This window comes from Clarias gariepinus, chromosome 10 (genome assembly GCF_024256425.1).
Source record: "Clarias gariepinus isolate MV-2021 ecotype Netherlands chromosome 10, CGAR_prim_01v2, whole genome shotgun sequence".
Taxonomy (NCBI): domain Eukaryota; kingdom Metazoa; phylum Chordata; class Actinopteri; order Siluriformes; family Clariidae; genus Clarias; species Clarias gariepinus.
The window spans coordinates 17,956,796-17,984,645 of NC_071109.1; the positions used below are offsets into that span (position 1 = coordinate 17,956,796).

At 37.9% G+C, this 27,850-nt stretch overlaps 1 protein-coding gene across 1 annotated transcript; it reads right to left on the reverse strand.

Annotated features, from left to right (window-relative positions):
- zdhhc9 (zinc finger DHHC-type palmitoyltransferase 9) lies at positions 1–27,745 on the reverse strand. Its single transcript, XM_053506425.1, has 9 exons — positions 26,829–27,745; positions 18,529–18,689; positions 14,492–14,650; positions 9,068–9,205; positions 8,075–8,123; positions 7,551–7,653; positions 2,837–2,940; positions 2,582–2,687; positions 1–1,799 (listed from the first exon to the last, which is right to left on the reverse strand). The coding sequence occupies exons 1-9, from the start codon at positions 26,993–26,995 to the stop codon at positions 1,623–1,625; spliced, it is 1,164 nt and encodes a 387-aa protein (XP_053362400.1). The 5' UTR covers positions 26,996–27,745; the 3' UTR covers positions 1–1,622.
- Between the last annotated feature and the right edge of the window lie 105 nt (positions 27,746–27,850).

A 27,850-nucleotide genomic window follows, 5' to 3' on the forward strand; every position in this document is an offset into this window, starting at 1 on the left:
TACAACCCCACAAACGGGAAAAAAAAAAAAAAAAAATCTAACTAGCAAAATATATTGCACAGATTTGGAGATACTGTGAATGTAGTAAAGGTTATTTGAATTCGTTCATTGTACACCAACAACATTCTTCCACTAGACATTAGCTTAAGCATACACAAAAGGTGCCTATTCTACCCTACGTACAAATAAAATGTGTCAAAAGAAAAGACACTTGCACAGGTCACAGAATAGCATGGGTTACATATGTCGACCTTCAAAATTATCTTGCATATTATGTCCCTTTAATTCACTTCCCTAAGTCTGGCGTTGTAAACACTCTCTTCTAATCCTTGATCAGCTATACTGTTTCTCACCATGAAATCAACAGATGTGGAAAGATTATGAGAAATAAATTCCATCTATTCTGAGTTGTTGTTTTTTTTTCTAAGGAAATATACTGCTCACCCAACAGGTGAAGGAAGAGGATGATGGCATTGATGTTGATGATGGCAGTTCTGGACTGACTTCACTCATTTCATTTGTTGCAATTGAACAAAAGAAAATCACCAGGAGAATGACGAGGAAATTATTCTGCTTGAAGTACACTCTTGGACATTTTATCACTTCTTGTATTTTTTATATTTTTTGTTTAAACTATGTACATTTACACCATGGCTTGGTTTGTTGATGTTTATATTTTTTTTTGCAGGTCAACATTTCATTAGTGTTCTACTTTAAACGCCATTACTGTAATACTCATTGCACACTATTTAGGTTGTCCAAGGACATGGAACTTGAAGGGTTTTTCTGCAAATGGCCGTATGTTGTCTGAGATAGTGCAGCTTTCAGGTAAGGCACTGTTACTAATGTCTGTCAACAACAGGCCAACATGTATGTGCTGATACTTACACAAACCTCACATACAGAGGTTAGGGTGTCCATTTAACATTCCGTGTGTTAGGCTGTCCTTTATCTCAGACTGATCTAAAACACTTTGCACACTGTTCATGTTGAAGAGCTCTCTGTAAAGCGCCACATTTTGGCGAACAATATTTAAGAAAACATATCGAGTTGGTGTCACTGATCTAGTTTAAATAATGCGAATGACTGTTATGGGTGTTTTAAAATGGCATCCAGTTGGCCCCACTCTGCTGGTGGGACAGAAATCCACCTGTTTGCATGTGAAGTTTGGACACAGGTGGCTGCTTTATGCCTCTTTAAAGACAATCATCCATATGTTTGTGTTGCATAGGACCTGTTTCACCAAATTCTAAACAAGGTTCTACAGATGTCATGCATCTGCTCAGATGGAATGTTAATTAATGAAAAATGGCCATCAAGAAGTGCTGCTTGAAGGAAAGCATTGCAAGCAGATGATCAGCAAAACAGTCCATTTGTTGTTTTGTCTTTTGTGTGTTTATGCCATGCAGCGGTTCCAAGGGAGTGTGAGAGGGCTGTGATACCACCAGAGGCCTTGAACAGTGAGGCAGCCGGAGTTTATATGATCTTCACCTAAACATCGACAGTGAGGAACAGATGCAGCTCTGAGAATCAGAGTCCCTCTCAGAGCCTGTGGCTGTTTGGATTGTTTAAACAATGCATCTTCCTCAGTGAAACACCATTCAGAGATTTGCAGCAGAGATCTAGTGGGCTGATTCTTTGACAACAATAGGGGCAGGGCCAGTTTTAGGGGACAAGTCTCTTGGGCTGGATGGTTTCTCCTCTTTCGGCATGCTGGCACTGGTTTTCTGGGCAATAGCGATGCTGGGTTTGGCCTCATCAGGAGTGTGTTCATTGGGAATCAGAGGTGCTGTCGTTTTCTGCCAGGGAAGAAATAGGATCGTTAGGGTTGAAAGAATTTGTCTCATTATGTCAGATGGTGACACACACATAGCTTGTTTAGACATCAACCACAATTTCTTTAATTGCATCAACTAAATTCGCAAACTTCTTAAAACCTCTAAAAACTTTTTTTCCCATTCTAATTATATGCACATTTGACGACTTCAATGCATGAAACTGTCAGGGTTTGCATGATGGTGACAGCGCCTCTGCAGGGCACAGAATACTGCTGCTGCTCACTATCTCATGTGACTCTTAGAAAGGTCACTGCACTGGCTTTCTTTTACAGCAAGAACACAATTCACAGCCATTTCCTCCCTTTCCAGGCAGCACACAGCTCTGTACCTGTATGCTTACTTCTGTACATCAACTTCAGAGGCGTGTCCTTATTTCCATTATACACGTCACTACTTCAGTGTCCTGATTACTCAGTAGTAATCTGAGGTTCCTCCTTCATTCCATCCAGAATCGTATTTCTATTCGCTCCGCAAAATCTAATGACCTTTTCACAAACTAACTAGGACACCACATTCACTCTGACTATCTTTTTTATTTCCCAATTACACTCAAATCCAAGTCACTGTAAGTTAGGAAACAAACAGCCACACACACACAAAATCAGAAAAGAGTTTAGAAACTTCCGGTATGGGCAACAGGCAAAGCAATGCAAATACTTGAAGTGTATGCTGGGTAGATGCTTTGTCTTAATACGCTTACACAGGTTCACAAATTCTCATCACATATTAATATACAGACTTACTGTGTTAGGTGGAACAGGAGCATTTGTGGTGGCAGTGGCATCAGAAGCACCAGAAGAAGTGGAGATAGAAGATTCTTCCGACATCACCCCTCTTCTGTCTAGAACACTGAAAGACAGACACAGAAAGAGAGAGAGAGCATAAAAAAGTGCATGCACAAAAAAAGTGACAGAGGAAGTAAGTTAAATGGTTTATATGTACACAGAGAAACTAAATATATTTCAACGTTTGTTGAACAAGGTTACTAAAGTTCATACCTTGGGTAAGTGGGGCCACAGAGCACCTCACAGCAGTTCTTGATAATGTTCTTGTGACTGTATGGGTTCTGGATACGGTTCTTTCCTGACCACGAGCCTTTAATCTGTACGACACAGAAACAAAACCCGTTTATAAATGCTAAAAAAAAAAAGAAAAAACAAGCTGCCCACAATCCAGTACCTTTACCAACTATATTAAAGTCCATAAGTTTTTGTATGGTAACACAATATGATTACTTTTTTTTTTTGCAAGTCTTGGTTTACAAGTACCGAGTATCATGTATCACGCATGCGCTTCTTTTTTGATGCCGAACATCACGTGATCACAACTGAGCCAATGTTTTTTCTCTCTCTTGCACTGCAGAATTGTGGGTAATCGTCTCCCCTGCTCGGTCTTAGTGCACGCATGTACTGTTTACTATAACACTTTACAAAGGTAAAGTGCAGGTTTACTTGTTAGTTTGTTTGTTTTACTTAACAGCAGTGATTCTGTTTGTTTCCGCTCACGCGAGTGTCATTAGCAATGTTCCTTGCTAATTTTTCGACAAAACAGTCTTTCCATTAATGTGTGTGTGTTTGTGCAAAATCCAAATAAGAGAGGAAAAAGTTTTACTGTGTAAGATGAGAAGGGGGAGACATAAGGAGCGGATTCCCTCCTGTCCTCTTACTTTAGATTTACACACACACACATACATACACACATACACACACACACACACACACACACACACACACACAGTACACACACAGTTCACACACAGTTCACACACAGTTCACACACACACACATACAGTACACACACACACACATACAGTACACACACACACAGTGCCTGCGCGCATAAACGGAAACATTTATCTGTCTTGTTTTTACTTTTTTTAAAGGTAAAGTGCAGGTTCATTTGTTTTATTTTTACTTTATATTTTGTATTCATTATTTTTGTGTTTCTTTTTTAGGGTTGTGGAAAGAATAATTTAAGTTTCTATTATTCCTAATGGGAAATTTTGCTTTGATTTACGAGTGTTTTGAAATGCGAGCCCACTTCTTGAACGAATTATGCTCGTAATCCAAGGTTACATTGTACAGTATATTGTTAGTTTGTCCAGTTACTTTCAAGCTTTTTTAATCCCAAGCCTGGCTATATAATTTATTTTTGGTTAACTTTTAGAAAAGACAAATACTTGCTTTTCGATACACTTTGTCCGTCTGTCAACAAGCTTTCGTATTCCCTCATTAAAAAATGTTTTAACCTCAGCTGCGAGCCACGGATGCACTGCTGTCTTTATTTATTCATCGGTAGTGAATATACATCCTCATAGGGCTGCTTTTAGGGGATCAAACAAGTTTTTTCCTCGCACCATAGTTATAAATAAACTGATGTAACATGTTCACACCTGCACAGCAGTGACTGGGGAGACTGTAGGCTTGAACGGAAAGTGTCGATAAGACAGTGCAGCCAATAGAAGTTTTAATATAACCGGAATGCGGATCATTTTTCACTCACCCTCGTTACATACTGTGAAGCACTGTCCTATTAGTTTTGCAGCATTCGACTAATACTAAGCAGGAATTAGAGCCCTATATACTTCAGAATTCCTGCTATGTATATCAGCAGTGACATCAATGAACAACAACCTCAGTGTTACGGCAGCCATACTTTCCCATGGCATAACATTGCTTCCACCATGTTTGGCAGATGATGTTTTATGTGTTGAACCCTTCCTTTCCTTCTTTTCAAAAATTTTTAATTAATCATTCTATTGTTAATTAGTCTTGATTCAGAAATGGAAAATTTTTTAACTGAGGTTTTTTTTCTATTTTGTCCTGGTGGTTTACATCTTGAGATAAATCTTATGTCCACCTGATATCACCACCTTTTCCAGAGTGTTCTTGACTTATGTCAAGTAGTTTTTCCTTCTTCAAAGAAAGAATCTACTTGAATTGTCTTCCAGGGCTTTTGGTGCTGATAAGCTCACTGCTGCATTCCTTCCTGTAAGGAATGTACCAGATTGCTGCTTTGGCCATTCTTAAAGTTTCTACTGTTTCTGTAATAGGTGTTTTTTCAGCCTAATGATGGCCCCCTTTCTTTGAACTGCACATTGAGTGCTCCCATGAACAGATACCAAATGCAAATTCAACTTATGAAATCATGGCAATAGCTTTTAAGTCTTTAATGTAGCTTTAAATAACTAAGGAACGGGACACAGCAATTTTCTAATTAATTTTGAGTTGAAAATAAAAAGACTTGAAAATCAATGGTTATAATTCCTAAAGATAATGGAATATGTTTGTTACCCTCCTTGAATTAAAGGTGGAAGTCTACACTTTAATCACATCTTGACAGCTTCTTTCCAAATCCATTATGTTGGTGAAGAGAGGTAAAAGTTTGTAAAAAGTGTATTGTCCCTGTCTAAATACTTATGGACCTGACCATATACTATATTTAGGAATACATTGTAATTTGCACAGTGAAGCATTTTTACACATTGAGAGTGTATGTAAGAAGAAGATGTAGTTGGAATCTGTAGAGGGTGACAGCTGTTGATGAGCCTGACACTCTGGGGTACCAGCTGTCACAGTGTGTGGATGTTCTGGCCTTGATGATTCAGTACCATTTAACAGACAGGGTGTGAACAGTGAGTAGGCAGAATGGGAGGGATCCCTGATGTCACTAGCTCAGAAAACCTTAGATAGCATATTTAATGCTTATTAATTGAAAAAAATATATATATATAATTCTGAATTCACCTTATAGACTGTAATAATGAACTTTAAAAGCATCTGTGGAATGTTTTATCTGCCACTAAGATTTCATTATTAGTGACTTTGAGTTGAGTTTTCTTTTTTCTTTAAATGGGAAATAGTCTTGTGAGATATAACAATTTGATCATATCTACACAATTTTACATTGTCACAAGATTCAGTGATGTTTACTGCGATTATATCATCTGCCACTCTTTACAAACTTTATATAGGAACTGCACCAGTTAACAACAACAAGTACGAGTTATGACTTAAATATCGACAATAACATTAAAAACACTGCCAGGAAAAGTGAAGAACATTCATTAGCTCATTATAATGGTACATGTCAAGCGGTGGAATGCATTAGGCAGCAAGCGAACAATCAGTTCATGAAGTAGATGTGCTGCAAACAAGAAAATGGGCAAAATATATATATATCTGAGCGACTTTGACAAGGACCAAATTGTGGTGATGACTGAAAATCACATCTTGTATGGAACTAGTGAACCAGGTCAGGTCATGGGTGCCCAACCCTTACTCATGCTATCCGCAACAAAGGTAAGCCTGTCTGGTCAATTCCACAGGAAATCTACTGTAGCACAAATTGCTGAAAAGATTCTAGCTATGAGGAAGGTATCAAAACACAATGCTTAGCAGAATGCTCAGGATGCTGAATATGAAATAAAAATTTCTCAGTGTATGTTTGAAACAGTTAAAAATTGTTTTAAACATACACTAGTTGACCGGTTCATTTTTAATATTAATTAACAATATTTATTAGTGGTGCTACTGAAAACTTGTCGGAAATCATATTGTCAGAAACTTTTTGAAAATGGTCACTAAAAAAGGAAAAACCCTAAATTAAATTAAATACTAGCTTAAATATGCTTACAGTATTACAACTGAAAGTATGGAAGTATTTAACATTTAGTACTGTAAACTATTCTAATCATCATAGCACTATTTAAACACAGTTTTTAATCAAACATTAATCAAACATTCTTAACAGTGAAAAATTTCAGCCATATGGAAATTAAATAATTGATATGACCACTGGCAGAGTCATACTGTAGTACTGACTGAACAGCTGATAATATTAGTAATGCTTTTTTCCCTTTTATGGCCTTGATGATCTGTTCTAAACAATCAATATTACAGAAGGCTAGGGCAAACAATAATACTACTAGCCCAATGTAAAATACAATCTGTAGCAACATATTACATACATGGTAGATATATTTAGGGATTGAAAGAATTGTCATCCCAAGGACTAAGAGAAGCTGCTCTGGAATTAGCACAAGGGGAGTGCTTTTTCCCCTCAAATGAAAATTATAAATGAAGTCATGGGTTTGATATTGGGAAGAAGCCTTAATGGCTTCTATTTTCTGCACAGCTGTGGTTAAAGTAGTGACAGAATTACTTATGAAAAAGACTAAAATTTTTAATTGTCTGTCACTGATAATGAGTAATAAGAAAAGAAGCTGCCCTGTGAGAGGAAAGCTTAGGTTCAAGCTTTGAAGGTGCCCTCTGCATCCACCATGCTTTTTGTGTGGGCTGGTGAGTAATCTGCTCCATCACCAGTCTTTATCGATAGGTCTATTATTAGCAGGATCGAATCGACATAAAAAAGTGTGACATGAGCCAATGCATCAAGCAAGAACGGCCCCTCCTGGCAATGATTTTGCCTTTTTCTGTGTCTCGCTTTTTTATGTCTCTTTCTGAACAGGAGCAGTAACATAAGCTGAAAAGCATTATAAAAGCATTATTTTAGTACAGAGCAAACATCAAATTGATTGTTTGCAAAAGAAGAGTGTATAAAAGGGAAAAGTGGATTCCTCACTGCATCAGGCCAAGGTGACATCTTCAAGACCATTGAGATTCTGCCACAATCAACCCTTAACTTAAATCTTTCCATTTATATTACAGAAAACAGGTGTCACAAACATGTTCATGCACATTCACCACTCACATCTTCATTGGTGGTCTGGTTGAGGGAGATCAGGTACGTATGGAAGCCAGTCAGTCCTACCACAGACCACAGCGTGAAGAAGCACACCAACACCTCCACCACAGTGGACAAGACAGTTAAGGAAAATTAGTCAAAAATGTCTCCTGCACACTTTATTATGTGATGCATGGTGTTTACTTTGCAAACAGCTCTAAATAGAGCTTATCAGAAGTTTCCATGTTCCCATATGTCCGCCAACCTCTCCGGACACCAAGATATCTCCTGAACTGTGTTAATTTATTGCCTTAATATTTGAGACTCATTTTGGATGGGTAAAGGTTGTATAAAACAAAATAAAAGTGCTGTGGTTCAGAGATGAATATATTCACAGCATAGTAATAAAACTGTTGCTGTTCAAAGACAAACAAATGATTAAAGAGGGCATGTGTCCTTTAGTTTATTGCTTTCACACCCTTTATAGCGATATTGAGAGTCTTTGTAAGAGTTTTAATGCATATTAATGTGGGCTGCCCTTGAAAGGATATGTCCCAGGGGTTTCCTTAAGAGTGTTCACAAATCCAGAATCCACTGATCCTGTGGAGCACAAGACACAGACACAATCAGCTTTAGATTTAACTAGATATGTAAATTGTGACATAACTGTCTGATTATGTATTTATTTTAATAAGATCAGAACAAGATGAAATTAAGTCATGCTTTCAAGGTCCCATATTTTACTATTTTTACTTAACATTTTAACTTACTATCGGAGTTAACATAGGTCTCAGAGACCCTGAGATGTCTGTTAACGCTCCAGCTGAAAAACCCTCACATAATGCATTTTTTACATATTATGAACTCCCTTCTAAATGTGCCATTTCAATGTCTACGTAAATGAACTACTCCTGAATAACCAAGAAAAGGATATCTTCCTATATGGGGTCACATTAGGGAGGGAATCTAACTGTCTGTGAAAAAACAAAAAGCTTGGATTTTTTTTGGTTTGTATGTTTGTTCGTACATGCACACTAAAGACCCATCTAAATGTATAAAAATTATTTAAAAGTTAATTTTAATAATGGCTCCCCATTCAAGCTGCATTCCGCCTTAAACTATGATTACAAGCTTTGAGCTAATAAGCTGACTACAGTACACTGTGGAATTCTCCTGCTGCTTCCTGGCCCTTCTGAATTGTGCATTCTTTCCTCCCTCTCTCCCTTATTCCACCTGCACACCTGTCTTTCAGCAGTAATAATCTTTCAGCAAGGAAGATAAAAGGCAGGTCATGGTAACCAGCTTTTAATTATAGTTCATTGCAGCACAGCCTTTATAAGATTTTTCATATGTAAGCAATCAACAGCTGAAGCTTTTAAATATTGGCATCACTTTAGCATTTTTTTTTTCCACTGTTTGCATTGTAATTTTTTTCCTGCAATTTTTCCTTTATTTAAAACAGCATATTTTGTTTAGGACATATGCACACATACATACACACACACACACACACACACAAGTCTGAAGATTCCCTTGTCACTCACGTAGTACGACATGAACAATGTCAAAAGTAAAGATGTAGATGGTAAGGAGGGAGAGAGAGAGTGTAAACAGGTAGAAGTAGCGGTAATTCCTCTTCCCCACACAGTTTCCAACCCATGGGCAGTGATGGTCAAAGCGATCTAGAGAGAGAGAGAAAGAAAATTCAGTCTCAGATTTGCTACTTAAAATAGAAATGTACCAAATGCTAAGTATTAATTTTGAAAAGCTGGACTGATATTATAGTGAATTAAACACAAAAACTGCAACAAATTAAAGGAAAATCACCTACGTGAAATAATGTAGGTACTACATAATTCATTTTTTTTTAACTTGTGCAGCTATTACTGTCTAAAAATAATATCACCATATTAAAGTGGGACTACAGCTGTGTCAGTGTATTGTGAAAAGGTTAGTTTAGTAGCAAAACTAATTGAGTGCATTGTCAAAAAAAATATATATATTTATTTATCATACAAATTTGTAAGAATAAATAAATGAAAATTACAGTTTAAAGTAAATATTCTGGAAATAAAGTTTCCTTTCTGTAAAAAGAAAAATGTAATGCTTTCGGGATCCCTATTAATGATCTCTGGTCCCTATAAATTATTTGTGGAAAATTGTTAAAAACACAACAACAGAACATAAATCATAACAGAAGCATTACAGTTAATTTATTTGCACTTTTATTCTTACAAAAAACGTTTATACAGTAAAAGGGATTTATTTACGGTCACATTATCCTGTAACAAACAGAAAACTTTTCCTTTCTACCATCAGAGGTGGGTAGGAGAGGTGAGTTACATTACGTTACATTACAAAATAGACAGACACTAAAAAACTCGACTCCTACCCCGAGGAAACACGTCACGCTGAGTTTAGCTGTTTCATTGAATGTTGCAATGTTAGCATATATAATATATATAATTATACTATTATACAATATACTATATATAAAATTATTATAATTTTTATAAAATCGGATATTATGATTGAAACAGTTACTCAGTACTTGATTAGTCTTTTAACCAAATACTTTTTCACTCTTACCTGAGTAATATTTTGGATGACTCCTTTTTACTTCTACATGAGTAATATTATTTTGAAGTACAGCTACTCTTACTGTACTTGTGTAGATCTTTTGGCTACTCTACCCACCTCTGCCTACCATCATGTCTGGCTTATTTATTGAGGACCATTCGATAGAGCTATGCATTTCTTCATTTTTTTTTTCTATATGAGGAAATAGTTTTGCAAAGCTGCTTTGTGCTTTGTAGGGATTTTCATGTTGGGACTTCAACAGTTAATAACTAAACCATGATAAAGGCAAACTAAGGTTCCTCACATCAATAACTTCTAAAATGCTTAGCCTCTGATGTGAAAAAGTCAGTATGAAATAAGTATCAGGTATCGGCCTATACTCAGAGCTGCTATACCTGTATCAAATCACAGAACGAAAAAAAAGAAAAAAACGAATCAATGCATCTCTAGCTCGAAGGCTTACTGGAAGCAAATGGTATCTCTGAAGACAATAAAAGCGCACTTTCTTTGTGGAGAATTCATTCAAGATCTATAAGATCATCCCTGCAAGAAGCATTTAACCTGAAAACACACAATATTTGTCTGCACCTGGGAATGATTAGGAACTGGAACAATCAAAGGAATGCCCTACAGAGCTGCAAAGGTAACAAACCACTTCAGCTAAATAGCTTTGTGCATTTCTGGTCTACATACTCATCACCAGTCCCGGCCCCTGGGCATCGTCATAGGAAGATGGCTGGCTGCTCTGCGTGTGCATGTGTGTATGTGTGTGTGTGTGTGTGTGTGTGTGTGTGCGCGTGTGTGTGTGTGTGTGTGTGTGTGTGTGTGTGAGTGTGTGTGTGCACATAGACAGTTCTGCAGGTGCCTACAGCCCAGACAGAAAGCCCTGTGTTCACAATGACTGTGCAAAGGGAAAAAAAAGCATTTCTTCCCCGACAGCTCATAACCTCGGCTTGTATGCCTGCTGCCTCACCCCTCATCAATTTAGGATTAAATATAGCACGCTCGAGTCTGTCGAGGAGGTGCCACGTGGTTCATTGCGGACATTTGCCACCCCTTCATAGACTAGACAGACATATCAGGATATTCAAAATAAAACAAGCCAGACATGTCCATACCAATCATTTAATCCACACCACAAGTTTCACACATACTACTTTCTAGTACTTTTATCAAACATCCCCCTGCATGTTATCAAGTCTGCTCTGTTAGACGGGAATTCATTTACAGTAAGAAATGCAGAGTAAGAGCTCTGAGCATCACCAGAGACCCCACGCACTCCAACTACTGCATGTCTACTCTGCTGCGGTGTTGAGGGAGTTAACCTGCTATTCAGTCATGCACAACCAGATTGAGGGACAGTTTCTACCCCACAGCTGTCAAGTTGATGGTTCCCACTCCCCAGTCTAGATTTAGAATACAAGAATAATGTTCCCCACTCAATTAACACTGTGTATCATATCATTACACAATAAGGACTGGAATGCAATACCATGTCTGGCTGTAGAGCAGCACTGCATGGACAAAATATGTGGACGCCTTACTATCTCAGTAGTATGTGACAAATTTAATAAAACCATGGACATTAACACTGATTCATTTTTCTTTGATGTTTATGATTTAACCTCCAGGCTTCTGGGAGGGCACGGCGGAGGATTTAGGAAAGGGGTCTCTGGAGCATGACTGTGGAAACTTGTGCTCATTTACCCACATGAGCATCACTGAGATCAGGCAAAGGTGAGGATGTTAGTGTTTCACTTAGTCTAAATCCTGCTTACTGAGGTTGAGGTCACAGTACTGTGCAAATGTCTTGTACACTTCTTGTTTTTTAGTACAAACTTTGTTATGGATTTATCGTTTTTTATTATCTCTTTATTATTATATTATATATTATTTATTATTATATTATTATTATATTATTATTATATTATTATTATATTATAATATATATTATTATATTCTTATTAGTTCTAAGCATTTCACTGCATAAAGTACTGTGTATAACTGTGTATGTGACAAATTAAATTTGAATTGATTTAGTCTACAAAAACATTTCTAATTATCAAACATCATTATTCCACCACGAACTGTAAAGTTTACAGGAAAATATTTGTATGCCAAAAAAGAACGCAGCATATTATATAAGCGGCTTTTTTTTTTATCTGTGTTTTGCATGCAACAAAAAAAAGCAGGTGCAACAGCCACAGTCCTCAGAAGAACTGTGGCTGGTTCAGCAGGATAATTTCCTTTCCATAAACTGTACCTGACACAAAAATGTTGTCACACCAAATACTCACTGTTCCTAAGACTTTTGCAAAGTATTGTATGTACCTTGATTTCTGTTTAGTGAGGTTGTCTTAATGAAATTGGTTCGAAATTTCTGAAATTTCTAGTTATAATAAAAAGAAATCTATACTTTTGGGTGTGATGGTCCATGTATGCTTAATAATTGAGTTAAATACTGCACACAGTCCAAAAACTTAAGATTGTTATAGTTGTAAAGTTGCTTATTTAATGTTTATTCAAATCAAATACTAAATCTAATCAAAATGATATAACTACAGATTGACAGACATAAACTGACTAAAATAATCTACAAAGAAAAAAAACACTGAATAAATTTGACACTTTTTTTATAACAATAACATAGCCATCAGACAGTTAACCCAATCATAAGCATAGTGAAAACAAACTAAATATTTCATAAATAAATTATCCAGATCGAGTTCCCCTGTTTTACTGAGCAATCAATCTCTAATCAAATAAGATTTTTTTTTTTCAGATTTCCTACTTCTAGACAGGGTTCTTTGGAACAACAAGCTGGCACAAAGCAAATACACTTCAATCAATTCCACACAAACATCCTGGCAAAGTGGTTCAATTTTTCCAGTAGTCTTTCAAGAGCCACCATCAGCACTAAAACTCTTACATTTCTGCAAACCCCTGGTTGGTTAAAATTATCAACTGGTGCCCAAGAGTAAAGGTGCACACATATACACACACATACTGTATGCTTGCGTGTTAAGTGACGCGTATAGCCACGCCCTCCTCAAAGTAAAAAGTGCTGAATTTTGTGTTGAATTTTGATTTCTGAGTATGCTTTGGAGAAAGCCATTATGAGTCACGCTGTCGTGTCTATGTATTGAATATTGGGCTTGTAGGTGCTAGGGTTGCGCGATAATGCCCATTGTCATATCGTCCTATCGTCAGCCTGTAAGATCGCCGATACACGATAGTAGTCAAAGCCCAGGGATTCTGCGTGCTGTCGCGTTGTATTCAGAGAGTAGTACATATTTTTGTGGTTATTTTTTTTTTCATTTCATGTCTGTTGTTTTATCGATAAATCTTCTCATATCTGCGCACGCGTTTATCAGCCTTTTGATCAAAAAGTTGCACGCGCAACTCACTTTCACTTTGCACAAGGCAGTGTTTATTGTTTAGTGTATATTTAAAGCGCATAAACACAATAAAACAATTGTTTTAGGCTAACATATCATACCTCATTGTAGTTTTTTTGCACACACGCGCGGGTGCGTTACAATAATAATAAGGAAAAATCACAATAATAAATTCGGAGCAGTACTACTAATAATAATTATACTGAATGAATAAAGCGCCGTCGAAGAAGTATCATCATTGAAGGAGAGAAGAAAATGAAAAATTAATACATATCAGTATTTACAGTTTGAGCTCGACACGTTTATGAGCTCTGTCGCTTGCTGTCAATGGGTGACTAGGAGAGAGAACACATTTTCGGCTTCAGTAGACACACAATACTTCAGACTGAAACACGACTGCCCCATACAGGTAATGAAGGGCATTTTCACAGCTTGCCGTGCGCAGCCGTGGCAAGTCACGGGATTCCTTTTCTTGAACTGTGGGTTTTTAATGGCGACATCTGTATCGTCCATATAGCTGACTATCGTCGATAGACGAGACTATCGTCGATAGACAATAGTATCGTCTATTGGCACAACCCTAGTAGGTGCATTACTGTTTCTGTGTCTTCCCATATACACAGTAAACTATGGCGTTGATTGGCTTTGTTGAGTGACGTGTATAACCATGCCCACCTCAAGGGAAAAAGTGCTGAATGCGGTGACATAATGTGGCACATTACTACTCTTAACATCTTCCTCCTACTCAACATTTTAATTACATTTTTGATGCAGATTTAACTTCAGGACTGGCAAAGGTTTATTCAGTTTTTTGTGATGCTCTAATTCAGCTAGACAGACAGACAGACAGACAGACAGACAGATATACCAGGTACAGTACACACGTTCCCTTGCACCCTTATACTCTCACCCTCACTCACACACACATTCATCCTCACTTAAACTCACACTATACACACACACACACACACACACACACATCAAACTTACCCACACAGTTGTCACAGATGCTACAGTGGGAAGCACGAGGAGGACGGAAGATCTTGCAGGTATAGCAGTACTTCAGCTTAACAATCTGGTTGTTGATCTGCACATTCTTGATGCGGGGAGGTGGGCGCTGTCCAGCTGGTACGCTACCATTAGCTGCTTCTATATAATGAGGAGAAATTTAAATGTGTCAGGTGATGACGGTCATGCAGACATCGTATGGCGCCCTGAATAAGTAAATACTACATGAACATGTACAGTTAACCATGTACACAAGTGCATACAGACTTGTTTTAGAATTTAAATCGGGTGTAAACTTTTAGTTCATAAAAAGCAAGATCAGAGTAAAAACAATAACATTTAGTGTTGAGAATAAAAATTATTATCCAGGGAGCCCAAAAGCTGCCAGTTTTACAACAGCACATCAATTCTGCAATCAATTCAGTAAATCCCTCTTTATTTCATTACACACATAATCTAAAGCTTTTCTTAGTCTGCTGCTGCCTCCACAATTTGTGTTTAAAGGGCAGAACATTTTGATTGGTAGTGCTTACTGGTTTTCCCATCATTGCTTTTGCACTAAAGAGCTTAACGCTCACTCGGGCGCAACTTTAAATCAGTTGAGGGTACAAAACACCACAGCTGTCTATAGATCAACATGTCTGTAGCCTATAAAATCTATAGCACATCCGCTCTCAGAGGCCATGTGTTTGCACACTAGGGCTGCACAGTAAACATTGCCCTTTACGATACTGATGTTGCGAAATCTTTTACTATGCATGTGGGGGGAAAAAAAACATTTCATTAGATTAATGCAGGCTGAGTTTTAGACCTGATCCAACATGATTAAGGCTGTTTAGGGTTATTCATTCGAGCACCCAGACTAGAGTGAAAGTCGACACTTCTTCATCCCTTTCTTCTTTCTGTCTTCTGAGAAGAAAAGCTTATTGAAAACCATTATTAAGTTAACAGGTTATTAAGTACTGTAAGCTTTTTTAGTGTCTACAACTTAGGGAAAACAAACAAGAGGTAGCTTGTTTGCTGTCAAACCCTATACAGTATGTATATGTAATATATTTTCTTAATATATTGCAGGCAGCATGATGGCGTTTTGGTTAGCACTGAGGACTTGCACATCCAGGCTCTAGGGTTTGATTCCCACCTCGGGTCTGTGTGAATTAAGTTTGCATGTTCTCCCTGTGCTTAGTGGGTTTCTTCCAGGTACTCTGGTTTCCTCCCACAGTCTATAGAAATGCAGGTTCGATTAATTGGCGTTCCCAAATTGCCTGTAGTGTGTGTATGTGCCCTGCAATTTATTGGTACCCTGTTCAGGGTGTATGTACCCCACTTCATGCCCCAAGGCTCCTGGAATAGGCTCCAGGCCCCTGCCACCCTGTTAACAGGATAATGCGGTATATAAGACAAATGAATGAACATATTGCCACACCTATATATTTTGTTTTCTTACATTACAAAGTTGTGGACACAGTATATTTATTTTCCTCTAAAACCTTACCTAGCCAATTATTGTTATAATAATAATAATAATAATAATAATAATAATAATAATAATAATAATAATAATAATAATTAGTGCCCATTATTGAACTTCAAAAGAACCAGTTCAAAATCTCATGGCCTTCAAGGTTTGAATGTCATGAACATGGGCATACCATTTCATTTAATCTAATGTAAAGCCTTTTACAATGACAGCAAAGAGCAATATAGTTGCAATCTTTGTTCTGTTCTTCAACATGAACAGACACAAACCAGTAGACCTAGGAATAGAGGCTGAAAATAGAAGAGACAGAAAAGAATTTCGCTTCAAGCAATAAACCCTTGTGTTCAGCAACACTCTAAAAAAATGACTTCTTTAGAATGCAGGCCATTAAAACTGGGCATATAAATACAGTATGCCATGTCAAAGTGAGGAGAAAACTAGGATTCAGCATCCCAGTAAAATTACATAGTAAAAAACAAGGCCGAATCCTACAAGGAACACTTTGGCATATATTTCAGCTCTATAAAAGTCCAGGTTTAACGCATATAGATCACTACAATGGCGATGACACCTGCTCCTAAATATAGCTGAACATTAGCAGGGGAGCTCATTTATCAGCTCTGCGCTCGGTCATGTGAAGTACTTCTGCTTTGTCACACCCACTCTTCCTCATGGTGCTGAGGAAAATGAGAGAGGCGAGCATGTGAATCTTCAGCCTAGTCTAAGAGAGCCTAGGAGGAAACGGCAGGGTGGGGGTGGGGAGAGTGGAGAAGATTCGACTACACACAGCCTGGTGAAGATGGGCGAGGCACACGATAGCAGTGTACCACCAGCTCAGGTCATCAGGTCACAAAATTATTCAAAAATAAGCCATGACTAAAATCAGATTTTACTTTTTTGTTTGTTTCTTTGCCTTTACACTGTTGGATTGTAACTGTTGCTTAGCAGCTTGTTACTAAGCAAAACAGTCAATTACCCATTGTTACTTTGCTAATTTCTTGCTCTAATACAAAATAAACTACATAAGATACATTCAATGATACAGTTTCCATAAAAGCTATACTGGCCCCTGAATACAATATTCCAGTCACTTTGCATCAGTACTAGAATGTAAAGGTATGCAAAACTCATAGATATCTTGGTTTTGGTCAAATCATGGTCAAAAAAAAATTATATTACTTATTCATTTAACTTATAAACTGTGGCAAACTGCCCATAATTTCATGAACACCCATTGAAAGTACATAAAAAGACACTGTTTAAAAAGAAAAAGAAAGAAACCTAATTTGTACTATTTGCTCTAAATGCATGTTACCAGTTTTCACTCAGTAAGCTAAGCCTTTCTTTCTTGCCAGAGTAAATGGGGTCAACTTACAGGTTAACTCGCTTTTAGTCCCAAATAACATAAATAAAATAATGTTTTTTTCCCTCTTTCAGTGACATCAAATCATCATGGCACCAGAAATAAAGTAAAATCGCTTATTTTAAAGAGGCTGTATATACAGTACAAGGATTAGCTTTACATCTGTACACAGTACTGTACATATACAGAACATTTGTTTAGAAAGAAAGAAAGAAAGAAAGAAAGAAAGATAGAAAGAAAGAAAGTTGACTACAGCTTTCTTACAGAAGAATTTCAGCTTCTTGGCCACCATTTCGTTCCTTTTTTCTTTCTTTTAGATACTTCAAAGTATCTTAATCATGGAACCTATTTGGGGGGGGGGGGGGTTCTTACACTTTATTTAACATATTGTTTCATGGTTATAGTTCCTGGAGTTAGGGTTTTGATGACTTCAGTATTGTTCTACAATGTATAAAATAGTAAATAATACCTTGAATGAAGAGGTTGTTCAAAAGTTTTGGTACTATATATAACTTGAAATAGATGGACATTGAAACCTTATTCATCAGCTGATACCGACTACAATCCAATTACAAACTTTTTATACTTATGAACTAAACTTATAAATATAAACTTTTAAATGTATTTATATTTGAAAACCTAACCTAACCTAATATAGAAATGAAATTCTGCAGGCCTTTTAAAGTGTTTAGCTATCATAATATTATTGTGTGTTAAGAGAGGACAATTCCATCCTTTCTAGCACGCTCTTAAGCCCTCATCTGTTGACTTCCTATAAACATGCCATATCAGACACATAAAATGATTGAAACACAATGCTCACAAAATGGCTGGAAACTGACTTTATGGTTAGCACCTTTTTGCATAAATGTTATTTTACGGTCATAAACTTGCACATGGAATGTCTGACAGACCAGTACAAACACACCGTTGTTTTGTTCCATAATATAAAATGCAACATGTATTGCCTTTTCAGTAGCATCTCAAATAAGCACTACTAGGTTTAAAAAAGTGAACTGAGGTACATGCAAACTGAGGCTCAGAGTGTGCAAACGGACTACATCTGCCTGACAACTGAATCATCACCATCCTGTTCTATCCTGAGGCTTGTAGACATGCTACCGTTGACGTCATTATCCTTCCTTTTACAATTATGAAGTCCTAAAAAACACTTACCAATTTCCATCTCAATGAAGTTGGCTTCCTCCGGCAGGGCACGGGGGAGCACGCCTGGGTCACTGAAGCTTGTCCTCAGGAGCATAGCCATGACAAAGAGGAAGAGAACCACGGCAAAGACTGGGATGGCTGCAGAAAGGTGGACAGCCAGGTATGGGCATCTGCAAATTGTCAAAATGCAAACATTGTGATTTAACGTGTTCACGTGTGATTTAAGGTAATACAATTACAGATTTGATGTTGGAACATGTCAGAGAATCAGAAGATGACCTCAGATATGCTGAACACACAACAGGATGCCTTTTAGGCTCAACAATTCTGCAAAAGTAAACAGAGGAAATGTGTGCTGTATATCTCATGAGATAAAAATAAATAAATAAAAGGGCACACGCCTGAACCCATCTCACGGAACTATTACAAAGTAATAAAACCTAAAAATAAAGTAAAAATTAGACGTGTTCCAAAAGCACATTGCAGTAAAAATGACAACATAGTCTCAGCACCTAGTTCCACAGGGGCCTCGGTGGCCTCAAAATACAGACATCTCTAATCTAAAAATGCTTTGTGACCACCAATCTTAAAAACTGCTTCATACACAGTTAATCTCTCCGAAGTTCTTGACAATGTGCTGCATATATAACATTTTAAGCGTAGGAGTTTGAAGATCCTTAGAAATCTGCAAATCTTCCCTTAGACCCTAGGCATTAGAGGACAGTAGGACCAATGTTCAATATTCTTAGAAGTATAAGAAATGAGTGTCTAAGAGCACTTAAGGGGTGTCTCACCCTGTCAAGAGAAGTGAATATGTAGAATATAGCTGCAATTAGTGACTATGGGCCGAAGACACATTACACTTCAACAACGGCCATGAAGTTCCCACTGCGTCTTCAAAGCATCGAAGACCGCAGCCGGAACAGGGACAAAACGGAAAAATTGTGCATTTATCAAGTTCATCCTACTTCCTAGACACATCCCTGTCAGGTTCTTACTGTGTCTATCATGTTGTCACTAATTTCCTTCCACGCACATAATCATACACTCAATGGGTGCAATAAGATGAAACCGAGTTATTACTATGTCTGATCAGATCACACGCTTACTGATCACTTAGCTCCTGCTCCTCTGATATCACTGCATCCAGTGGGTTGGAATAAATACAATGACATGTGCAGTGCTTTTCATCACAAACTGATGATGTGAGGAATTATACCAGCATTTCCACTCATTTTAATTCCACTTAAATTCTCTGAACATGACTTAGTCATAGCCGATTATGCATGGGCCATATTTTGATGTGACAGCATATACCAGCTTTCCTCACACTCATCTATAATACGAAAACAGATATGTGGCATCATACATCATACTTTACCATCTACTGGAAAACCAACTAATATATTGACTAAAGGTTAAACCGAACTCTACCTGTATTCTTATTCTACAGTTCTCATTTCTTGTTTTTTTCCCGCTAGACCTCAGCTAAATCTGCTCATGTTGCACAAGTTGCAGGAGAAAAAAGTTATAGTAACTTTTATATACAGTATGTTTTGTACGGGTGTGTTCCCGCCTATAGGATTGACCATGTATAGAATTTTAAATTTAAACAAATCCAAAGATCAAACCAGTGCAGATTTCACTTAGCTCTACCAAGGCGAGCATTGGACCCAACTTGATCAACAAAATGTGTTAAAGATGGTGTCAATCTTTTTTAACAAATAGACTGCCACTCTTTAGTCACAGCTGAGAGTTGATAAGAGTCTAGGATTGTGAACGGTAAGGCTGGATCTTATGCAGAAGAATCAGGGCAGACTCCATTATCATTTTGTGGGCAACTTGGGTGCTCTAAAACGACTTCCTCATGCTCAGTACAGACAATCCACTGCATTGAGCTATTAATAGAGGAAGCTTGAATCTCCTCCCACTTAGCTGCATGTGGAGTGCTCCTGCACTACTAATGCATTGTTTATATATCACCATGCCCGTCCTTGCACTAGAACAATTTCTTTCATATGAAGTGATAAATACATCAGCTTCAATACATCGGGAGTGCTCGCCTAACCGCCTAGGTTTAATACACATCCACGCGGATGTATCTGAACAAACAATGTGAAGGAGGGCCATTTAATGATACGCCACACCGTAAACCATAGCAGCACTTTTCATCAATCCAATAGGAGCTCTAGCAGCCACTTCCGCGCTCTGACGTAACGTTGCTGGGCAGCTTGCCTTTTTCGGCTGCTCTCTGACATGATGCCAGGTCCGGTAGATCAATTCTGGGTTTCAGCACAGCAACAGAGCAACAGAGGGAGACTCACAATCTCATTATCATAATTTCCCAGCAGACACATGGAAATGAGTTTAACAATAAGTCCCAAAACTGGGTAGACAAGTGTGGCCTGTCAGCATAAACAATCTACAGCACTCAACCAGTGAGACAGGTATGGTGTGTTTGGCTGGTGTTGTTACGTCACTAGGAATGAATGAAAAGGGCAGAAAATACCAACATAACCATTCAAAAATCTTTACCATATGCCAGCAAAGGTGAAAGGAATGACAGTGAAATGAGGTCTGTGTACAGTATGTGTGTGTGCCCCAATGCTGTATTATCATTGTTCTGATGACTACTATGCATCTCAAAACAGCTTCATCTTTACTTCCCATCATAGGTCTAAACTTCCTGTACCTCTGGAGCAAACACTGCAGCGCATATGATTTCTGCTCCAGTAATCAATAAAGAACTACAGACTACTACTGTACATCAGAATTTTACAGCCATATGTTGCTGATCTTAAAGCTACTATAAGTATGCATGATGCACTAGGTTACTAGGATCTCATTGAGAAGTCTCTATTCTCCCTCAACTGCAGTACAATGGAAACGTGCTTTCATTTGTTAAATGGAGCAGAGGTGACTGTTGATATTAAAAAAATACAAAATGAATTAACAGACTCATCATCGTAGCTTCCCACCAGCACCAAAACAGTCAGGACTTCCTGTAATGGGTGTCTTTCTTTCTATAATTACTCGTTAGAAGCAAATAAATTTGAATTTAGTCAAATGTGCTTGTGTACACACCACACACACCAGTCTTTATACACATATGGTGTGATGGTGTACTGTATGTGTGTGGGGGGAGAAGCGCTCAGGAGAGAGACAGAGAGAGAGAGAGAGAGAGAGAAAGATGGGAAGGAAAAGGAAGGGAAGGAAGGCAATCAATACTGCTGCATTATCAGGGTAGTCTCAGGCTAGTTTTAGTACAGATGCTTGGGGTGGGGGTACTTATCCTTCATTACTAATAGCCTTCTAAAGGAGTATCCGCTATTGCACTAGGGAGCAGAGAAAGGGTGGGCAGGGAAATGGCTGACGCACAAAGAGTAAGTAAGATTTTTAGGGATAAGGCACATACATGGAGTAATTAAAGAGACATTTAATCTGCTATTTAATCGCTATAAATAAAACATAAAGACACTATTAATTAGTTAAAGTTAATTTGTTTAGTCTGAATATTGCTAAATGTTTACATGTTTACAGCAATCATTTAAACTGTAGATAGTTCTTTGGTTGTGATATATGTGATAACATACAGTACGTGATGATGTCTCGAAAACATTATTCATATTATAAGATTTAGTTTAGCCACAAATTTCTTAACAGTGCATCCAAACTATCAGGTCCACCCACAGAATCCAATCATCCAAGCCCATTTTTAAGGCCCAACCCTACAAAACCATGCATACTGTACAAAGTGCACAATACTGGAGCAGCAGGTCTTTAGTTGAATTTAAATGATGCAAACAGTGATTTAATACACTGATTGAATTCATAGAACTGACTATTTGCTGTGCAATTATTAGGCTAAGGCGTTTATGTTCACCAATAAAAAACTATGACGTTCTTAAATACAATGGTACAAATAAAGTGAAATCCATGGTGATTTTGTAGAACAATGCCTCAAAATAGTTTCGAAAAATTAGAATATAAAAAATAACCAAAACCAATATTCAGAAGCTCTAATCAATGTTTTTCTGTGTGTGTGTGTGTGTGTGTGTGTGTGTGTGTGTGTGTGTGTGTGCATGTACTGTTTTCTTAAAAACATATTAGCGTGTGTGTAGTCATGTGGCTCTGCCCCAACCAGGCTGCTACCTGGGCACAACATGGAGGAGATTTCTTTCATTAGGAAAAAAAATAAATAAGCTTTAAAATTAAGCATATTTACAGTAAAAACCTCATTTGCCCCACCACAACCCAAAAAAACGAAAGCAAGTGGCACAACTGCGCATGGGTCGTATAGAGGCATCACAGCTCCATGGCTCTAGGTTTCATGACTGAGCTCAGGTTACTGCAGAATTTTGCTTGATAATGATGGCAATTAAATTACTGTATGCATTTTAAGGATAAGATTTGTGGATAACCCTCCACAATATCAGCTATCCAGATCCAGCTGAAATTTCAATCACTGTTACTCATTTTCTTCACTTCTGTTTAGTCACGCGCGTCTTCGTGATGCCTTTTGTTTCAGCTCCACTTACGTCAGTTTCTTGTTATCATGACATGGCAAAAACTACTGGTCAATTTCCAGGCCACTAATATACATCAATACCGCTGTAGAAATCCTGTGTTGATCTCTAATGGCACCATGCTACACTTCACCACCTGTTTGCATACAGCATAGTCCAGTCCACAGACACAACCAAAATAAAAAAACACACACAGAGAGGAACACCTGCTTGCAGGAAAGTCACAAGATAAGTCAAAAAGATCGAAACCTTTACTTTAGTGAGAACAACCAGCCAAAATGTTTGCAGTTTTAATATAATACTGTATGTTCAGTGCAGTCAGTGGCTAACATGACATACTGGACAAGACTATGGTGGCAATAATTGAGACAGAAAGTGTAGGAACATTTTGTGATACGTTCTGTGAGGAGGTTCCTCACAATACAGCAACACATGACTATGTGTATTTTAATTGTAAACCGTTCCTGTATTAAACATGTAACCAAAATATTTGTCCTGTGTCCAATAGACATCTGATCTTTAATTAAAATCGACGCCAAAAGTCCACCTGCCTCTCACAACCGAAGTGATGTACTGTATAGTGCATTGCAAACATTTTAATCAAATGTACTTGTCTTTGCACACAAATACATTGCATGTGGTGTACAATATTTCAGTACAAATTGATTTGTCAACCTGTAAAGATTTTTGATCGTTGTTTGCATGATAAATTACAAAAATTCTACCGCAATTATGGTCATATGGAGTGCACAGACCAAACTTGTCTATGCCTTTATGGAGGGTTACATCTGCAGCATTAAGTGTTATATAACCAACAGGAACAGGTACGCAGTTTAACTGATATGATAATCCAAAAAAAGAAAATATTACACAATGATGTAAATGATTTTTGAAAGTTACAAACACAATTTGGTCTGATCATGTCATCCCTTAAATTATTGATCAGTAGAAACCACTGAAAAAGAACAACTTATTTTATATATTGTTAAACTTATTAAATATTAACATTCAGGGTACAAAAGGTCTGCTGAATGGAAGAGGAAGTATGTAGGCTTTCTTCCACAGAAGTACAGCACAAAACAAACGCCCTATAAATGGATAATATTTCACATCCAAAGGTCTATATTATTTCAATATAGCATGCTATATTCCCTGGAAAAAATATTTTCAATACCAGTACCCAGAGAGAAAGAAAAGAAAGCGTTTGAGAATTGCTCTGGCCATGGCTGTAGAAATGCGCTGCAGTTTGAGGGGCGATCAGACTCACGCCACTGTGTTATACAGTAGAGTAACAAAATGATTTTGAGTACTAGGATCATGGATACCAAAGAATGGTTAACAGAATATACAAGAACACTTTTTTTTTTCATTTGACCAAGTTGTCTATTTGAGAGAAGAAGCAGAGAGGAACAGAGAGACTAATTGGTGCTTTGCTCTTTAATCTGTCCCACTGGGCTACTCTGCTATGGAACATCCCAGGCACATAACCCAGTCTGATGGGAAATGGCCTAGCTGGGTTTATAGCCAGGCAGAGTTACACACTTAGCTCTTAGTTTGGACTTTTTTTCCCTTACTATAATAAAGATTCGATTCTAAATAAAAAAAGATTAGGAATATGTTCCTGTTGCTGTGGATCTTTCTGAGCAATCTTGATGTGTTATGGTATCCACCCAGCACTTTTTGGATTTTATCCAGCCCACTCACAAGGACAACTCTCTGTTACCAAGTCTTCCTTTCTTTTACTTTGAAGGATATATTCAATGACGGAAACTTTGAAGCAGTTATGTAAGTCGCTCTGGATAAGAGTGTCTGCCAAATACCTAAATGTAAATGTAAGACGAATACTATTTAAATCTGCAAACAGCAATGAGTCAAATAACTACACCAGTGCACTCAGTTGAAGAGTGATCAAGTTAAACTGACGCATAATCTATTGGAGTTATTGAACTCCTGCAAGTCAAAAACATGCATACTGATTTCATATACTGTATCACAAATGGTGAGCATAATTAAAATATCCGACAGCTAACACTGAAATTCATCAAAAAGCAAAGAGCAGATTAGCAAGTTTTAAAATTGTCATATTAATCTATAATTGCTTCTTAGGCTTTATATAGTTTCCAACGGTTTATATTTATTCTATTTACATTAATGTCATGTGCTAAACCTATTTTTTTTTTTACTTCCAGCCATTACCATTAGTCCACCATAAGGATGCAGCACTTTTGACTCAAATAGCAACATAATGGAGCGTGTCAAATTACATTTCTGCTCTGTAGCTTAATTTCTATGTTATCTCTCCCCATGAGGCACAGTTAAGAGCAACTCCAAAGTGAACTCTGTGTACAGTAAACACCTCATTGGCAAATCCTACCTGAAGCATGGCTGTAAGCTTTATAAGCCTCATCAGAACCACTGAGTACACAAGAATTTCCTGTATACTGCAGAACAATCACAGCAAGGTCTTAATGATGTGTGCAAGGACTAATCTTCCTATTTTGGATTTTTTTTTTTTAACTCGTCATAAAAATCTCTATTTTACTAAGAAAATATGCAGGTAAATTCAAGTCTCAGCAAGTTTCCATTATACAAATTTAATAAAATATGTGTGTATTTCTAGAAGTGAGTAATTCCAAAGCCTTACAAGTCAAGACAAAATGATGCAATAGTCCTTGACCATATCATTTTATTTGCCCAAATGATGAAAAAGGCTAAAGTACAACTTGCAAGGCAATAAAACCGGGTTGAGGTAAGTATTGTACAGCTATAGAAAAAGAAGAGAATGATGATGCTAGTGAAATCAAGCCATTAAGAGGACCCCAGTATATATTAAGTTTAAGTTGAGGTCTGGAAGTTGTCCTGTGGACAGAATTACATGGGAATGTACTAAACATACTCAATACACTGTATTAGTGTTGTGGTCAGTACCACTCTCAACACTGGTTTGGTATCAAGTACAGGTCAGATCATTTCCATACCAATTCACTTCTGCATTTTATTTATGAAATTGTGTTAGATTGACGGACAAAACATCAACTATATAAGCACATAAACACAGGAGTCAACCTGTATTAAATTACCCCTCCATCATGCATCTCCATCACCATTAGCTTGTTTAGATTTTTTTTAAGGGTAACAGTATCAAATCAAAGGCAGCATGGAGCCTTAGTGGTTAGCCCTGTCGCCTTGCACCCCCGGGTTTCGGGTTCGATTCCTGCCTGGGTTTCCTCCGGGTGCTTCAGTTTGCTCCTGCAGTCCAAAGATATGCAAATTAAGTCTAATTACTGTTCCTAAATTGACCGCAGTGTGGGAATGTGAGTGTGTGCCCTGCGATGGATTGGCACCCTGTCCAGGGTGTACCCCGCCTTGTTCCCTAACTCTATAGAGTGAAAATATCAGATGTGTCAGGTCTACTAGTAACAAAAGTTGATTAAAAATAATAATAATAATAATAATAATAATAATAAATCATGGTCTGTGCATCTTTATTCAACATGATGCCTGATAATTCAATACAACTTTTTAATGTCAGGTAGAGAAGCAACAATGCTTAATCTAATGCATTCTGCATGCACATATTTTTCATCTGGGTGGAAACATCTCATAAAAACACCTCGGAAAAACCCAGAAAGCTGCTGAACAAGGCAGCACACAGGAGGCCTTGGTGGTGTTTAGTGTACTGGAACACACATGCAGCAACCTGACTTCTTCACCAAGCTCAGATTAGGCCATGCTTCCTCTCTGACACGCAGGTTAAAATGTAGAAAAAAAGCCATAACTTACTCGAATGCGAAGAAGAGCGAGCAGGTCCCGATGATGAGGAAGAGTGTGAGGTAGAACACTCCCTTCTGTCTGGCCATCATCACACGGCCGTCGCAGCAGAAAGTGTTCTTCCCTGGCAGCTTCTCCCATTTTCGGGTGACCTTTTTCGAAATCATTACCGCCGACATGGTGGATCCTTTTTATGATTCTATGAGATCCTGGTGGTCACTTGGGGTTTCTCAGTAATCACTGCGGCTTGCGACGGAGATGTGAATCAGTCCGTGGGAAGGAAACAAAGCCGATATACAAACGATTAAAGGAAATGTGAAAGCTTTTCGCAGCAATCCAGAAATGTTCGTGGATTCACATGTTCAGGGGGCTTTGGGAAATCCGACCAGCTACTCTTTAGTGTCGATCAGGATCTAAAGTGTGTATTCCTGCCTGTCTCTGAAGCTTCAGTAGATAGTGTTATGGTTTCACGGAATTCGAACACAGTCCTTTCCAAGCGACGCAGATTTGCTGCCATGTGCCAGGTGTCCAAGCGCATAACCGTGCACCAGTCCAAGCCCTGAAATCCTGCAAAAAAATAATAAAGGGAACAATCGGTTTCGAAACGGGGGGAAAAAAGCTGCAGTGAAAAATAATAACACGGATGGTGTAGTCACAGCTGGAGACTGGACCTTGACCGACTGACATTCATGTCATGTCATTTAGTAGCGCAGTAAACAGGCGTGATCCCGCACTGAGACATGGACTCGCACAGCACAGATCTTCCCTGGGGCGTGGGAGACACTCCAAAAACAGCGCAAGAAAATGTTGCTGTTTTGCAAAAAAAAGAATGAAGAAGCAGAAGAAGGAGAAACGACAGATTGATCTGTACTCGCGGAATTTTCTGCGTCAGTCGGAAAGCAGGATTGTGAATGGGAGCAGGAAACACGCCTAGACTGAACCGACTCATCTTAAAGGGCCAGCGCTATAGCGAGCGTCCAGGAACAAAGGAAACGCATTTCATTTCCATCCTGTCACAGAGACATATTCAAAAC

Excerpts from the sequence above, each read along its gene's own strand:
- zdhhc9 (XM_053506425.1), bottom strand. The coding sequence starts at position 26,995 with ATGTCGGCGGTAATGATTTCGAAAAAGGTCACCCGAAAATGGGAGAAG. Across the intron at positions 7,654-8,074 it reads CTTAAGGAAACCCCTGGGAC|TGTGGTGGAGGTGTTGGTGT; the intron begins ATATCCTTTCAA and ends TGTCTTGTCCAC. Across the intron at positions 2,941-7,550 it reads ACCAGACCACCAATGAAGAT|ATTAAAGGCTCGTGGTCAGG; the intron begins GTGAGTGGTGAA and ends TGTGTCGTACAG.